A 17,462-nucleotide genomic window follows, 5' to 3' on the forward strand; every position below is an offset into this window, starting at 1 on the left:
TTTTGTTATTGCTTAGGCCTATCCTGCAAGAGTAAAACAGGAGGGGCATGTTTTACCACAATGACACATCATGCTTGCCATGTCCACATTGCTGACAGAAAACACTCCAGCTCATTCTGGGAATGAAATGTCCTTTAAAAGAAGTATCACTCTTGCCATATTCTTCTATCTTGCAGGAATGGGTGAGGCCAGTCTGAAAGCTTATGGGATCTGTTTTGGTTTTTACTAGATTCCAAGGTTCAAGCAAAACCATGCACAATATTGGGATATGATTTGAGAAGACGTGTTTAGAACTAAGGAATAGTTGTCTCCAACCACATATTTAGACCAAAAATTGTTTTACTCTATGAATTTAACTTAGTCTGTTCACACAAAACCCCATACCTATTTCTTTCTCTCAAGCTTACTTTGTCTCAAGAGCCTAATTTAGGATACCCCCCACCCCAAAGAAAACCTTTTCTGGTTTTGCTGCTGTTAAAAGAAAGAAAATTGGAGGACCCTGGCTGATTTGTTTATCTTTTTTTCCCCCCCTTATTTCTGGGATTTATAGCTCATAGTTCTACCAATCTTCCTCAAGGTGGAGAAAGAAAAAAAATCAGTTTAAGACAATTAAAATCACACATCATAATGTGACATCATAAAATCTACATAAGGATCAGAGGGATCTCAGTTTCAGAAGCCCCAACCTGCTTACAGGTCAAAATACTTCTTAAAGTAAGAAGGTTTTGCTTGTGTGTATGATAGAAGTAGGGCTAACCTAACTTCCTTAGTGGAAAGTTCCAAAGTCTGGGCAAAGAAAATGTCTCCTGTTTAGTATATACAGCAGATTGTTCTGGGGTCTGCCAGGAGTTCTCAGTCTGTCTGTTGCCAATCCCTGCAGCAAGCTCTTCATTCCTTGTAGGAGACAGTTGAAAATTGCTGAATCTGTCACCTTTGGGGTAGGCGGAATTGATATTTGTATCAAGCATTTGGACCAAAATGCAGTTTTATAATCAAGATTTACTTACTTACTTAATTACAGGACTTATATGGCTTCCTATCTCTAGGTGGCTCACAACAATCCATAAAAAACACAGTTAAAAATGAAAGTACCCTTCCACCAGGCTCTAGACCATTCATCCTTGCAGCTCAAGGGAAAGAGTTAAGGTTTTATGTGAGGATGGGAACAAACTTCCATGTTTTTGTTTTGTGGTTGAGGGACTGAGATTTTCATTCTTAGAGTTTATTGGATTAGGTCCAGCATCTAGCTTCCTGTGATAGTCAGTTGGATTTCTGTGAATTCCACAAGCAGAGCATAATTACAAGGCCTTCCTCCCTCTTCATGTTTTGGAAAGGTTGGTGTTCTGATGCTTCTGATGTAGAGGTAGTATATGTTGACCTTCATGATTGTCAAATCTTTTAATTTTATGATCATCACTACATCTTCAGGAAGTGGATTCCATAGTTGATTTATGATGAGTGCCTGCATTCCTTTGATGTAAGAAGCCTGAATGATTATTGAGACAAGGGTCACTATACTTTCTCAAAAAACAGACTTGTTTAAATATTAGATCATTTTATCTTTAATAATGCTTTCTAGTAAATTACCTAGAATAGATGTTAAACAATTAAGCAATTTACTAGATCTTCCCAAGTCCCTTTCTAAAAATTGTTGTTATATAGGACATTTTGAAACCTCTAGTATAGAAAGCAGTTTTGGTGACCTGTTGAATATCTTTCTCTGAAGACCGGCAATTTCATATGAGAGATCTTTAAGACTCCTTGGATGAATGCCATCTGGTGATTGGTTAACTATCAATTTGTTGTCAGTAAGGCCGAAAACATTTTCTCACTCACTACTATTTGTCACAGCTCTTCAGAATCTTAATTAATTATTTTTAAAAAAACTGCCTTGCCTTTTCACTTAAGAACGAATTCAGAATTTCTGCAGATTCATTGATTCATTGATTCATCTATCAAAGTTGCATGCTGCCCAACTCCCAACAACTCTGGGGAGTTCACAACAATCAAAACAAGGAAATTACAATAAAACTAATTTCAAAGAAGAAGAAAAGACAGAATATGACAAGAATGACAGACTAGATAGATAGTCTTCATGGCTCTTCTAAACAACAGCACAATGGGGGCCTTCCAGATCTCAGGGGAACCTCATTCCAGAAGGCAGGCGCTGCTACAGAGAAGGCACACTTCCCTGGTCCTGACAGATGACATTGATTAATCAAAAGAACCCAGAGCATGCCAACCCTGGAAGGTCAAATTGGCTGGGCAGATTCTTCTCTGTTAGTTCCACTGTCATCCTTTGCTACTTGAGCAGATTTGTGCTGTGCTGTTAAATTATAGTGACTTGACCTCAGCCAATTGAAGCCCCTTGCTGACCTTTGTTGGGTTTGGAAAATGAGCAGGGTTGAGCTGGTTAGTACTTGGATGGGAGACCACTAGCAAATCCCAGGAATGTAAACTAGATTAGGACATTTAAAAAAAAATACATCCTGGAACAAGGTAGTGACAAACTATTTCCATAATATTGCCCAGGAATATAACACCTCCAAGAGAATTGCATGACGGTGTCCATGAGGTCACCAATCAAGCTTGACTTGAAGGAGACCTTTTATTTTTTTTTCCCAACTTGCTGAAATACAATGATTATTGCCACTGCAATTCAGGTAAGCACATGGCTCTTTAACGCTGTCAATGGCAGTGCGCTAGTATCTTTCTTAGAGCTCTTGTAACAGATAATTCTTATATTAGAATGTGAGTAGTTGGTTGTAAAGATAAGGTGGGGAATCTTCTCTCCTCTGGATATAAAGTACAACATTGTCCACATTGTCCACTGCATGAACAAAAATAGATAGGATTTTCTTAGTGGAGCCTTTGAGATTCCTGTTATGGTCTGTGATCTGATGTATATAATAACCGGGTCAGCATCTACATGCTACATAAAAGATATTACTTGACCATTGCGTAAGCTGTTAGGAGTGGGTAGCTTTTCCCATGCTAGTATTTATAGGTCACAAGGCTTAGACAGCCTAACTTAAATAGCTCCAGTAGTAGAGCTGGTGAAGTTACTTAAGTGGCATTGTAAACCCTAGCTGACCCATTCAGTAATTGCAAATCCCCTCCAGAGTCTTTTCTATCCTGTTCCGTATAGTATGGCTCTCATCATTCTCTGAAGGTTCCTTCTTCCTATAGAGAATAATACAGCTACTGGTGAACCTGAATAAGCCAAGATTATTAACTTCAATCCTTGGAGGTCCCTTGTGTAAACAGGCCTAGGATGACTGAGGGAAAGTTTCAATTCTGAAATGAGTACAAACTCTGGTAATGGGTACAAACCACAGATCCTGCTTTGGCAGGTTGAAAAAAGCGTACATGGGGGATGGACTGCTTCAGAAGCCACCTGCTTTGATTCCAGTCTGAATCCAGATTTCACTATAGAAAAACTGCAACTTCATTTCTGTGACTCCTTCTGGAAATCAGTGAACAACTGACGTGTTTTTTTTTAAGTTGTAAAAGAATTGGTTTAAACATGTAGGATTAATGGCATAGTCCCTTGAGGGGATGACATTTGCCAGGCTTGTGAAAAAGGAATTTGATTTTATCCACCCCGTGAGTTTGAATGTCTCTTTTTAAATATACTTTATTTTGCAGGGATTAGCAGTTTGGGAAAAGGGGCAATGAGTTAAGAGGTTACTAAAAGTCAGGCCTCAAAAACATTTCACTTGGCTTCCTTTCACCATTTCTTTTTTTTTTTAAGAAAACTTTATTAAAGCATTTTCAAAATATACATAAAAACTAAAAAGATTGAAACAAAGAAGCCTACAAAGAAAAAGAAACAGAACTAAAAAGGGGTGAAAAAAACACAAAACAAATACAAAGTGACTTCCAACTTTCTATAACAAAGATATACATAAATCAGTATCAATCTCTTACTCCAATTCATATTATAGTAAACATTATTTCTATAAAGCATTTAAAGTCTCAGTATTACATTCCCTTCTAAAACAAAATTACCCTCCCAATTAAAGAAAAACATGTAAAACCCTTCAAACATAATTTGGAACCTAATATAGCAGCAAACACTTCTTCACTATAATTCGCTCCTATCTGCCAACTAAACTAACAATAACCAAAAACATAAAAGTTATCCAAACAGCATAAACATTTATCTAAACCCTTAAAAAACCATCCTGATAATCACATTTAAACAATAACCTAGGCATTTACCAAAAATGTAAGAATTTTCAAAACAGTATAACCATTTATCCAAGCCTTTAAGAAACCATCCTGATATACACATTTAAACAATTATCCCACTTCAAAGTAAACTCAGGCATTTGCATGTCTCAGTATTATGTACAGAGCTTTCTTCTTGTCAATGTCAAATTCTACAACCTGCTTTAAAAAGCCCAAATATTTGTGCAAAATCTTCCAGCCTCTAGAATTTAATTCTCTTTCTTGATAATGGTGTGGTAGCAACACTGTCTTCTTATCTTCCACTTTTGACAACTCAATTTTCCTTTGCCTATTTAAACATAAGTCACCAATTCTCATCTTTTTCTTTGGAGAAACCACTTTACTCTTAAGGTAGTTTTCAGCCTTAATCAGTTTCTCTCGATTCTTGTGACAATTTGGACTCCACAAATTCTGAGAAATGCCCCAAGACTTGAATAACAACATTGTAGAGATCTTTAAATATCAAATTAATTTCCTCCATATTTCTTAACAGTAAGATAGCTTAGGGCGCCCTCTAGCGCCTCAGGAAGGTAAAGTCATTAACGCTGTAACTGAACACTCTCTCCAGCCTTTTTGTCTCCGGTGTGGCCAATCAGGAAAATAAAAAGTAGTAACAAACAGCATTCCCATGGGAAAGTGAAAGCAAATAGATCAGAACTCCAATCAGCAGATTCAGCAAAGAAGAGGAAGTTTTATATTCCTCAAAATTCACTTTAATAAAAAAAGCAATAAAAATTATTTAAATCTCAATTTAACAAATTATATATAAAAAGCCAAATAACTAAGTTAATAATTTTCAAAAACAATGAGAGTCACCAAGAGATTCTGCATTTCTTTGTTGTAGAAAGCCTCTCTTTGGTAAAATTCAAACAAAAAAAACCTTGGTGCTGTAGAAATGGGGTGGGCAGCTTGAAGGTCCATTTTGGCTTCAGAGCAGCTTGGGAAGAAGATGGTGGCCCTGCCTCCCAGCTGGTCGCTTACTAGTCAATCGCAAAACAGAGTTTTGCGGTCTTCTGGCTGTGACCAGCCGTCTAGAGAACACATGGGCTGATTCCCTGGGTTCTCCTTAATCCGGAGAATGCTTCTGGGCTCCGAGGAAGCCTGCCTGAGCCCAAGGAAAAAAGCGTCTCTTGACAGGTCAGTCCGCAGACAGCGGGAAAAAAACAGATCAATCCACCATTGTCCCCACCAGAAGTCCCTTTCGTTATTTCTAAGGTACTAGAAAGCAGACCCCCAAGACTTGAAAATATTTTTTAAAAGAGACTTGAATGATGTGCCCCATCTTACCATTTCTGCTTCAGATCCAAACTGCTTATGCCTAAGACCCCATTAGTATTTGATTCTCCTTTTGTTCACAACATTTTTTTAACTCACTGTGTAGACGCTGGTGCGGTATCCTCATTTGGAAGCACTGGCTTGTAAGATAAAGCATGAAGTACTTCCCATTCTAGTTAAAAACAATTTCCTGAAAATGGAAAACATGTGATGCCAAAAGAGCCAGATTCCATGTTCTATTGCAGAATGAAGTGGAGGCTGCCGCTAACTGCTGTGTACTACATAGCCCCTCTGCAATATGTATTACGTTTACAGGTAGTCCTCTCTTAAAGACCATAATTGGGACCGGCAACTTCGTCACTAAGCAACATGGTTGTTATGCGAGACATCATGTGACCATGATTTGCAACCTTACTGCTGGCTTCTCCATTGACTGCTTGTTGGAAGCCAGCTGTGAAATGCACAAATGGTGATCACATGACTGCAGGACACTGCGACGGTTGTAAACTCCCATTTGCAAAGTGCCTGAATCTCAATCACATGACCGCAGGGCTAATGGGATGGTCGTAAGTGCAAGGACCAGCTGCAAAGTTACTTTTTCAGCGCCATCGTAACTTTGAATGGTCACTAAACAGGGCAATCATCAAGCAAGGACTACCTGTAATCTTTCTATCAAAATCCCCCTTACTGGCTTAGTAATCCTGGGAAGGCAGGATAAACAGAAATAAATATTGATATACCGATTAGCCAAAGCCTTCTGGTTCATGCATGTCTAAATTATGTGTTCCTGAGCTGTGGGCTGAATAGTTAGTTGAAATCCATGTAGTTGTGGTTTTGTGTTACTGTTAATTGTTTTTTTTACCTGAGCTGTCCTTAGGGTTTTTTATGTTGTTTTGATGTTGTTTCATCTGTTGTTAGCCACCTAAAGTTGCTGTGGCAAGATAGGCAGCCCTGCAAATCAAAACATTTAATTAATAAATCCTTTGCACATTAACAAGCTGCTCTGCCTCTCTGAAAACAGCTACAGTGGTTGCCCAACAGATGTCTAGTATGTTATTCTACTGATCTGTCACACTCCCTGAGTCACCTGTCCCCAACCTGGAGCTTTCCATGTATGTGGGACTGCCACTCCTCTGCTGGCTGTATGGGGGTTGGAAGTTACAAGCCCAACAGCCAGAGGATGCCTTTAAATGTGGGGAAGGTTGCCTTCAATAAAACGAACACGAGGGAGTGTGCAGTTGCAAATGCTTTGTTCCTTTCCTCACTGCAGGTAGGCTGATTCCTTCTGGCCCAAGATGGCAGATAGCGACAAGAATGGAAGCAGCCGTTCTAGCACCAGCAGCAGTCGACTTCAGAGCAAGAAGCCCCCCAACCTTTCCATCACAATCCCGCCAATGAAGAGAGAAGAGGAAAGTAGCCAAACAGTGGTATGAATGACTGAGATCCATAAATGTCTATTAACTATGAGATTGCTAGGGTTACATGCTGTGTGGAAAGGTGTCCTTTATTATTGTGTATTAAGGTGGTGCAAAGACTTTCAAAATCGAAACATCCTGTTTCAAGTGTGAGTCGGGCTGTTTCAAGCACAAAGCAGTGTTTTGTTCTTAAAAGCAAGTTGTTCTAAGTTAAAACACTTCCCAAATGATCCATATAATCTGTTTCACTCTTGAAAGCAATCTGATATTAGGCTGTTGTTTGTGACACTCAACTGGCTTTCATGCCCCATATGGGAGTGGCCATGGGCTGAATTGTTCAATCCCACCATCATAGACTGGTGTTAACATATTGACACTTGGAAGGGAATGTAACCTCTGCAATTCAGTGCTCCTAACTCCCAGTCCTTGTGCAGAAGGAGACAGTGCTCCATAGTGTCAAACATTGCTGAAAGAACTAATAGTAAAACAGGAGTTGCACTCCCATCAATCAAGTTTCAATCCTGGTCATCCACAAGAACGATCATGCCATTTCCATCCCATGTCCTGTTATGAACCCAGACTGAAAGGATTCTAGATAAGCTGTTTCAGCCAAGATATTTTGCATCTACCACTTTCTCCAGAATCTTCCCTGAAAGGGGAAGATGAGAGACTGGATGGGAGTTGTCTAATAGGGTTGGATCAAGTATTGGTCTCTTCAGGTGGAAGTGCGCTGCTGTCTCCTCTGAGGAGATAGATAGTGTTAATATGTTTTCTACTACAGATTAAGGTTACTATGGTAACTAATCATTTTGGCCAGGTGAAGAGGTTGAATTTAATTGTCCCCTTTTCACGTGTTAATGGTTGCATTGCCTAAGGGAGGAACTTGCCTGAACTTGTTTTAGTTTCAGTTTCCCTTCTGTGTAGGCTTGCAGAGAATATGCAGCTGAGAGAAATCTCTCCTCTCAGCAAACAGCCTTTAAATATGTTTGTTTTCTGTAAATAAAATTATTTTTATAGAAATGCCTGGTGTGTGACTTTTCTGATCTCTCCTGGGCCAAATGCTTTCTAGCACTCTGCCAACAGATAGGTGCCACTCCCTTTCTGAAAGAACTGTTGATCACTTCTCAGACCCACTCCCTTACCCTTTCCAAAGAAGTCAAGTGCAGTAAGATTGAACTGCAGGTGGCTGGACTCATGCTGCAACAAATTCTGCCCATGTCCTCAGAATCAACAAGATCAGAACAATCCCAGATAGTCTCACATGATGTTGCCATGTTTCATTACTTTTGTCCTGTTCAATCCGTTCCTGGATACAGCAAGCTAATGCAAATGACTTGGTCAGTAAAATGTCTAGCAAATCTGTAAAGACAGCAACCCAAAGGAAGATCTGCCAATTTACCCTGCCCCAACAAGTTGTGTGTTACCTTAAACTGAACTGCCACATGATATTCTGCTGATTCAGCAAGGATAGAGAATATTAACAATTCACTGCCCTTATTGCCACAGTGTAGCCCAAATATGGGCTCTTAATTCTGCTTAGTCATATTCATTCTTCTTTTTCTGCTGTAAGGGCTCCAGGTGTCATCTCTGAACTTCACCTCCCAAAGCGTAACTATATCATCCCAACCTAAAGGGTAGACGCTCACATCCAGTCACTCTGATAACAACCAAAATATGGCAAATCGTTATATTATATTGCTTTGACTCACAGAGAACCTACTTCTCTGCAGCCATCTGGAAGTTTGTCAAAGCCTTCACATGTCCTTCTGTAGCATTCCCCAATGGATGCCCTCCAAATGTATTGGGATTACAACAGTTCCTAGCCCAGAACATGCAGAGGACATGAATTTGAGGAAAGCTGGCCCAAATACATGCTGCTGTATTCTCTCTTTATAGGGTAGTTGTCAGATGCTGAAGCTAAATTGGATCCAAGTGATTAAGCAATATGTTTCAGTAAACCGTTCCTGGATGCAGGCAATCTGTCTTGGGGTGGGACTTCTTACAAAAAGTCACTGTAATAATCTTGCAGAGATAATCAGCCAATTAAGTTACCTTAGCATTTATTTCATTGACTTGTTATCTTGCACCATTTAAAAGTGTTGTGTGTTCTACCATGCATACTGTATGTGAGTGCTCACCAGCTAGTGAGAAGGAATAATATAAGCACAGTATAAGATAAAATCTTTTGTAAGCTCCAACCAGTTCTTTGGTATTCTACAGAACTTTTTTCTGAATGTCGCACTTACAGTAGTAGAAAATTCCATCCATCCCATCCCTTATTCCATTGCATTTTGAACTTTCTCTTTCACTGGTCCCTAAGGTTATAAACTGCTTCGGAGGCAAGTGTGTAATTTGATCTATGTACCATTTTGCTCTCACAGATATCAATGCCTGCCTAATCAGCTTGTCCAGCTTATCTTGCCAAGACCTGGAGAAAGGTCCTGGTCCCTCCCTGATCAGGAAGCATGAGTTCTTGAGTATTCATACTTTGTGTGGTTAGTTGAGGGGTCTCTGGATCAATCCTTCTTCCCCATCTTTCTTGCTAATGACCTCAATGTCTCTTTTTAGCTTCTGAAAAAAAACCCAGCTCTTCAAAAGAGTGTGAGCCTCCAAGAGTCGAGACTGAAAAGGCAGGACAGCAACCTTGAAAGACATCCCGCCTTGCATAGGCAAACCTCATTGTCCCAGAGCATTCGCAAGTAAGGAGAATTTTGTCAAGCTGTGCTATTTTTATTTATTTGATTGATTGACTTTTTTTTATTTATACAGCTGCCCATCTCATAATAGTGACTTTGGGTGGCTTACGATATTTAAAAGCGAAGTAATAGCGTAATATGAAACATAAACGACAGCTGAGGATAATTTGTGTTTCTCTCTGTGTTTGATTTTTGTGGTTGCTGTGCTGTTAGTAGCATTAAAAAGACTTGCTAGATAGTTTTGAAACCCACTTTCTGGGCCTGGTAGGTGGACTCAGACTCAGTGAATTCATTTGTACACTTATGTACCTTAAAAGCACCCTTTGCTTGTTGAGAATGAATAGGCTCCAAGTTTTACTGATAGCCATTATGTTGGCAGTCCGTGCTTTAAAAGATTAGCCACTATTTGAACCTAGACTTGCTAAAACTGAGAGCTGTGTCAAACAAGGGGAAAGAAAACAGATACATGTCAACTATTTATGGTGAGCTATTTTACACTTGAGAGCCAGCTTGGTGTAGTGGTTAAGGCACCAGACTAAAAACCAGGAGACTGTGCATTCTAGTCCTACCTTAGGCATAAAGCCAGCTGGGTGACCTTGGGCCAGTCCCTCTCTCTCAGCCCTAGGAAGGAGGCAATGGCAAGCCACTTCTGAAGAACCTTGCCAAGAAAACTGCAGGAACTTGCCCAGGCAGTCACCGAGAATCGGACATGATTGAATGGATTAAAAAAAAAACACTGTGAGATGGTTGGGTTACTGTTCCCTCTCCATCTCAGCTGTAAGCATGGCCATGGCTTTTCACAGAACAGAGTCATAGTAATTTACAGAGCTTCATAAGATGCTGAAAAGGGAGATAAAGGGAAGAAAATATTATCCATAAAAAGTGGCTCGGCCCCACCATCAAATTGCTGTGTTTTCATCCTTACTCATACCACAGGCTAGATTCCGTCCCCCCCACCCCCCGCCGCCGCCCAAACACATTTTCAAACCTTGATGAGAAATTGAATATTTCTGTCCTTGATGCTTCATGTTTACTCTGTCAGCTTTAAAGGTGTCCCTTATACCCACCCTTCCACCTGTGGAAGCACATCCACAGATCAGTCATTCCTGGAAGCAAATCTGGATTAATGTTCAGGCCTCGGTGGATTAGATGCCCCCAGTTACTTTTCTAAGATCTTGAAGTTGCTTGTGAAGCCATCAATGTCCTGTGATATTTGTCTCCTCTATGTGCTACACCCAGAGGGGCAGCTCAGTGGTTTGGCATCAGCAATGACTGGGATGGAAAGCAGCAGAACTGGCAACGCAAGAGCCTTCAGCACTGTAGCCTGCGGTATGGAAAACTCAAACCTGCCTACCGGGAAGTAGAACTGGCCAGCCAGGAGGTGCCTTCTTTCCAAGGCACAGAATCTCCAAAGCCAACAAAAATGCCCAAGGTAGGTGTCATTGCACAAGAGAGTCAGTGAGGCAGGAAAACAGCTATGCTGGGTTTGGCTGTAGAGAAGAAGTTGGAGTCCCTATTGGACATAAAGCTTGTTGGAAAAGGGCTGTCAGAAAGTCAGGGCTTCATCTTTGGAAGGCCTCCAAGTTCACCTCACTGCCAAGTGAAAAGGTCTAGTATCAGGCAACAGGAAAGCCCCATCTCTACCTCAGGATCTGGGAAGCCACAGTCAGCCAGAGGAAATCCTACCAGATTGGGCTGGCCTGAAACATTTTGTTAGCTGAGGTGAAGAACAAGATGGCACCCCTCCTTGCACAGAAGTCATCTAGCTGTCAGGAGGCTAGCTTATGGCTGTGAAGAAACTACCTGATATTCTCCCACCTCATTTGCCACTGAGGTGATGGCCTCCCTCTGCTTAATGAAAGAGCTGATCCTAATTCTTTCTTTCTGTAAGGAAACTTAAAGGGGTGGTGAGTGGCCACAGCCTCAGAGAAAAACCTTAAATCACCTGTTTAAAAGGATTGTACATCAGATGATGGGAAAAATCATGGTTAAAGGGCTCAAAGAGATGTTGGTCAGAGGAGATCATATGAGGGGAGGTGAATCAACCATTCACCTTAATCTAAGACACCATCCTATGTCTATATTAAACATTTAAAGCAACATTCCTGTTCCATTTCACCAGGCTGAATGTGTGACTAATTGCTTCAGTTGTTTTATCCTTTCAGATTGTAGATCCTTTGGCCCGAGGCCGTCTGTTCAGACACCCAGATGAAGTGGATCGTCCACGCACCCCACATCCTGTCCTTCCCCCTCTGACTCCTGGCGTTGTGTCCTTGGCATCATTAGGTAGTGTACGGTCTGGCTACACCCGCCTGCCCCGCAGGAAGAGGGAATCCGTGGCCCATATGAGCTTTAAGGCAGCTGCAGCAATTATCAGAGTGAGTTCTTCTAGTTTTGCGGTAAAGCTCTGATCTTTAGTTCCTTACTTCTTTAGATGATGGTGTCATGTATGCACCACTGCCTTATCTTTCTGTTCATCAATAGCACACCCAGAACTCTGGGGAGAAAAAAAAATTGTGGATATATAGGATTTCAGTTCAAATTTGAACTAGAATACAAGTTAAATCCCAGTCTGCAATTATTTCTCCAACTAATTTACCTATTTCTGAGATGGTCGTGTGTGTCTGCAGTTATACTGGATGGAGGATATTTATGTATATTGCTGCAACATAATGTTTGATGGATAAGGAATATGTACCCATGCAGACCTTCCAAACACACATGTGCTTTTTTCATGGATGAATAGTATCACTGCAGTAGCTGTAAATAGAACTGTGTTTTGTAGGAATGAACCAGATATTTGAAGCATTCAAAGTCATTAAGAGTTGGTGAGCATACAAGTGTATTATTATTCTCCTACTTCACAGTTTCTGTGAATGATTTTTTTAAAATTTCACATTAAATCCTAATTTCAATGAGATTAGATAATCAATTACTTTATTTTTGAAAAAAAATCTGTTATATTTTGTTATGCTGTTATTTGTAAGCTCATATTTGAACTTCGGGATGCAATTAATCCATGACTGTATAGTTGCCTTAGCGGACTTTGATGATATTCATATTCCAAGCTTCCTAATGCTGAGGGTTATGAAGTAGGTTGTCCTGAGAAAGGTCACTATTGAAAGGAAACAGTATTTGGTGGGAACACAAATAGGCACACAATGACAGCATATTCCCCCTAAATGATGGGAACCCAAATAGGTCCACAATTGAGGTAAAAGCACATTCTCAGTTGAGAATATCTGAATAGAAGTATCACCAGAGGGAGCTGTTGTACAGCACAGACAAAGGGTGGAGAAGTAGATTTAGTGACATTTGGCTGGAAGGTGGATACTATGTAAAACTATCTACCTCAGAGTTGGAACCAATATTAATATTACTGGCTTATACCCAACAGACCATGCTGCAAAACAGATTTACTGAAGAAAACACTAACTATCTTGGCTTAAAGTCACTATATCTCAAACCTGCTTGGATATAGCTCCAGAGTATTTAATCATGTGCAAAACCCCAAGCCTTCCTTTTTTTCAGGCATCTTCCCTTTTAGAAGAATACTTTGGGGCTGATCATATTCCATAACTCCAGTTGGAGTTGAAGCTATTGAAAATAGGTTGAACCATTGATGGTGCATGTTTTGAACCTGACCATTCACTATTCCAATTTATTTCTTACCATAGGGACGTTCAGTTCTGGATCCTTCAGTGCCAAAACGCAGGGGCAACAAACGGAGCTTTATCTATCCTAGCTTCATGGACGATGATGTGGTGGATGGCATGGATACATTTGACTCTTCCTTCTTCAGTAAGGCAAGCATGGTTCCATGGCCTCCTTGTTCCATTCTCTTGCTCTGCTCTGTCAGCTCTGTTTCACTGCTTCCATGGCTGCTGCTATCCCCTTGTTAAATTTGCAAAGGGAAGGAACCGCAACAGTTCAGCAAATTGCTTTATTGACTTTGAGAGATTTCTCATTCCGTCTTTACTGAACCTCCCTTCATTCCCTCCTTTCCAGTTTGTGATGCTGCACTACTATAGATTAAAAATCTTTGTGCCATTCCAAAGCAAGCCTTTGTTTCAAGCAAGTGGTCATGCTCTTGAAGAACCTGGTCATTACATGGTGTCTTTTGATCATCCTGGGAGTGTCTGCACCTCCAGCGCTGTGAAATGGAACAGGCTGCCAGGCCTCCTTGCTTCCAGTAGATTGGTCAGATTTGGCCTGCACAAAAGGAGATAACCACCAGATGACAACGAAGAGAGACAGAAAGTTCTTAAGTCTTTGATGCCACTTTGTGGCCACCTAGACCTTTGCAGCCCAGATCTGGTAGTTCTACCCTTGCTTATATATTTTTAAGGTGGATGTACTGGCATGATTATTAAACTTCAGCCATTCATGAGAATCCACCCCAAGGACTGCTCTTCTAGAAAAGGATTGGGTTTTTTTCAGAGATTCCTTTTTTCATTTAAGAAGTAAGGAGGCGTGTATACCCAGCAGTCTCACATGTGGGTAAGATCGCTCCTGAAGCTATGCAACTTAGCTACATACTTAGCTACATAATCTTTTCAGGAACTTTAATATTTTATTATTGTTAAAATGTTCCTCACTGTAAAATATGGCCTTTTCACCATCATTTTAAAGAAGACAAAACAGGTTCACCAAGGGGGTTCTTCTAGGTAGGTGGGAGTAGCTTCCAAGGTGGGCAATTCAGACTGACTGGGGCTTGCCTTGAATACCTGTTGGTCTGTATTATATTCTACTTGATTTGTACTGTACCTTTAACACAAGGACAAGTCATAAGGAAAACAACTGGGATGTAAATATTTGGGTTGCTTTTGGTCTAAGCATGCCTGGACATGTCCTTTGCCCAGAGGAATGGTCTAGCAAGTGGGGAGGGAAGACTGAGCCATCGTATCCTGCAACTAGCATTGTTCCACTTTCAAGAACTGGGCACAATCTGATGTTTCTGATACCACATGAATGGTAAGGCACCTTCAACACATTGAATGAGTGGACTAGTTTCCCTGGCCTTGTTCCTAGTAATTGCACTCTCTCTAGTTTGAAATGTTATTTGTTTGGCAAGGATATTATTGATGTGTAATATTTCTTGCTCAGAAAATATTACAGTTGTCCAGTGTGCTACTGTCTGATTGATTTCTACGTGTTCCTGTTATATTGCACCATTCACACACTTTGCTAAACTTTGCTAAAGCTTACATGTGAACATGCATGATCACATCTGCTGGTTCTTCCTGTACATGAGCGTGGCCAGCAAATTATGGATGGTGCTGCGGGGAACAAGCCAGAGGCCTGGTTCAAACAAAATGCTAAATGATGGGTTCACAGCCTTTAAGTTGAGGATTGCATATGGGTCTTGTGGACTGTATGTGAGTGGGGCAAAGGGGAAGACTGGGTGCGGATGAAAGAAAATACATGTCCATGGTACAAAATTCATTTTGCTTAATCCCCCCACCCTGACCTTTTCCATCGATTGCTTCCACACACACCCCTGCCTTCCTTTCCATCTTATTCCGTTTGAAAAGCATGAATTTGAATTTGAATTTATATTTTTGCAAACTAAGCTTCTATAGATTATCAGTAATGCTTACCCTGGGAGTAGCTAGCGAATGCAATTCGCTTATTGGCAGCTGAGCTATATTATGGCTTGATGTGTCAGGCAGAATAAGCATAGCATAGATCGTGTATTTAAGTGCAAAATAAATTGTCTTCGGATGTCCTACATTAAACTCCTTGTTTGATTATGTGAATGTTCTGTACTTTATTTGATTGAAAACTAAACCAGCCATTATAAAAAAAAACAAGGCTAACCCTTCTACTTTATTGGTATTTCTGGCTAGCCTTTGGCTATAACAATAAAATTTCTTCCTTCCTGCTTTCCTTGCTATCTTGACTTTCATACGTGTATCTAGATACTGGTTTTTGAGCTAAATTAGTTCTCCCCAGGTTGCTGCCCTCCTGATGTGTCTGGATGGGGACTGAAATACTTCCATGCATGATTCCTAGGTGGTATGATTAAAGTCCATCCACCTGGGAATTCTGGGAGCTGCAGTCTCAACATATCTGGAGGGCACTCGGTTAGAGAAGGCTGAGCTAAGCAATATTATTCCTGCATAAAACAAGATATTGGGCAGTAATTCATAGTCCAGAAGCCTCTTTGTTTACTGCTTTTTTCCATCAGATATAATGAAGGTGTGTATAATTAGATACATAGATAAAAATGATGTTTGCCTGAATGATTGGGCTCTGGAGCCCTCATTGAACAAGGTATACAGTTCTCATCTTAAATGGGCCCATGATGAACTATTTCTCTTTCTTACAGGCCGATGCACATGAGGAGATGTGCTCCATGCCAGATGATGTATTTGAATCCCCACCCCTCTCTGCCACTTGCTACCGTGGACTTCCACAGCAAGAAGATAGCAAGTCGCCTGAGGCTGACCAGCCTTTCCAGTGAGTCTTGGAGACCCATTTGGACTGGTACAATAGGGACATGGCATCTGGCATCCTGTTCATAGGAAACGTATCCAGATTCATGTCACCAAATCTGAGCTATTGTCACCACAATTACCTGGAAACAAAGCTAGGTGTTTGTCTTTCCCACTCAAGAATTGATGGGTGGCTACTGAGAAAAAGCCTTTTCAGCTGTGGCATTCCTATTCTGGAATCTTCTTTCTGAGAAGTCTACTTTGTCACTGCAGCAGCAAAACTTTTAATTTTTTTTCAAATAAAGAGCTTTAATTTGTCAATGACATTTTATCTGCCCATGAACTGTAAACTTTATAGTTTTTGCTGCTTTTGGACTGGATTTTAGATTCATTTCTTGCACTTGTAACATTTTTATACAGTAAGTCATCCTGAGAAGTATTTGAAGGATGGAGAAGACATTTCTATTATGAATATAAGTATTACTGTCCCTGCATAGACAATTTTAAGTAGCTTTCCAGAAATGAGGTAGGGGGATTGGATGCAAGACAGGGCATACAGAGGGTATGAAATAGGGAACTAGCCTTTTGAAACAAGATTGGCCACTTGAATTGCTTGTCTTAAAGGTTGAAGACATTTACAGTACATCTAAGAGTTGTAAGGAAAGGGACAGATGCAAGGAGGAAAAGACCAATACAAACATAGTGGAGGAGATGAAAGATTATAGCAAAAACCAGGCAAGATTTTTAGTAACTTTGATGCACTGAAGAATCAAACAAGTCAATACACATTTACTGGGAGCAAGTAACATGTGCAGAGCACAATTCTTAGAAGGCTGGAACGATCCTGTGTGTCTCAGCTGCTGTCACGCTGGGTTTTCCAATATGTCCTTTCTCGTTCTGCAGGCGTGTAGGACCTGTTGCCCTCAGAAGCCTCCAGCAAACAGCTTCTGCTCCTAAGCGGGGCACTCGGATCGCCTCCAGGGTGAAGCACTTCGCCTTTGACCGCAAGAAGCGCTACTATGGGTTGGGAGTGGTGGGCAACTGGCTGAACAGAACATACCGCCGGAGCATCAGCAGTGTGGTACGCTCACAGCTGGAGATCACAGACAGCCACAGGTAGCATCAGACCACCAAACCTCCTGGGGGACTCTGGGCCAGTCATTTTCTTGCAGTCCAGCCTGCCCAACTGGATTGTCACGGGGATGAAATTAAAGGTGCCCCCTGTAAGTGCCTCTTTGAACTCAGAGAAAAAGTAGGGTAGAAATGTAATGAATAAGCAATTAAGTAACTCCAAAGTGCTGTTTGCTCTACAGCCAAAATAAATGATCTCTTTGTGGGTGGGCAAGGGAAAGGTATTTCAAACGGTTTGGAAAGCAGCAATGGTTCCAAAAGTGGAGAAGGGGATA

The 17,462-nt window shown here is 40.8% G+C and overlaps 1 protein-coding gene across 1 annotated transcript in view; it reads left to right on the plus strand.

The window, feature by feature from the left end:
* Window positions 1-17,462, plus strand: part of RHBDF2 (rhomboid 5 homolog 2) — an 85,162-nt gene that overhangs the window by 49,726 nt on the left and 17,974 nt on the right. Inside the window, exons 2-8 of the mRNA XM_063293031.1 lie at window positions 6,779-6,935; window positions 9,492-9,622; window positions 10,859-11,051; window positions 11,785-11,997; window positions 13,297-13,434; window positions 15,951-16,081; window positions 16,960-17,172. Of these exons, the coding sequence (XP_063149101.1) occupies window positions 6,804-6,935; window positions 9,492-9,622; window positions 10,859-11,051; window positions 11,785-11,997; window positions 13,297-13,434; window positions 15,951-16,081; window positions 16,960-17,172 (1,151 nt within the window). The 5' untranslated portion in view covers window positions 6,779-6,803. The remainder of the gene's footprint in view (window positions 1-6,778; window positions 6,936-9,491; window positions 9,623-10,858; window positions 11,052-11,784; window positions 11,998-13,296; window positions 13,435-15,950; window positions 16,082-16,959; window positions 17,173-17,462) is intronic.

The sequence above is a fragment of the Candoia aspera genome, chromosome 2 (genome assembly GCF_035149785.1).
Source record: "Candoia aspera isolate rCanAsp1 chromosome 2, rCanAsp1.hap2, whole genome shotgun sequence".
Classification (NCBI taxonomy): domain Eukaryota; kingdom Metazoa; phylum Chordata; class Lepidosauria; order Squamata; family Boidae; genus Candoia; species Candoia aspera.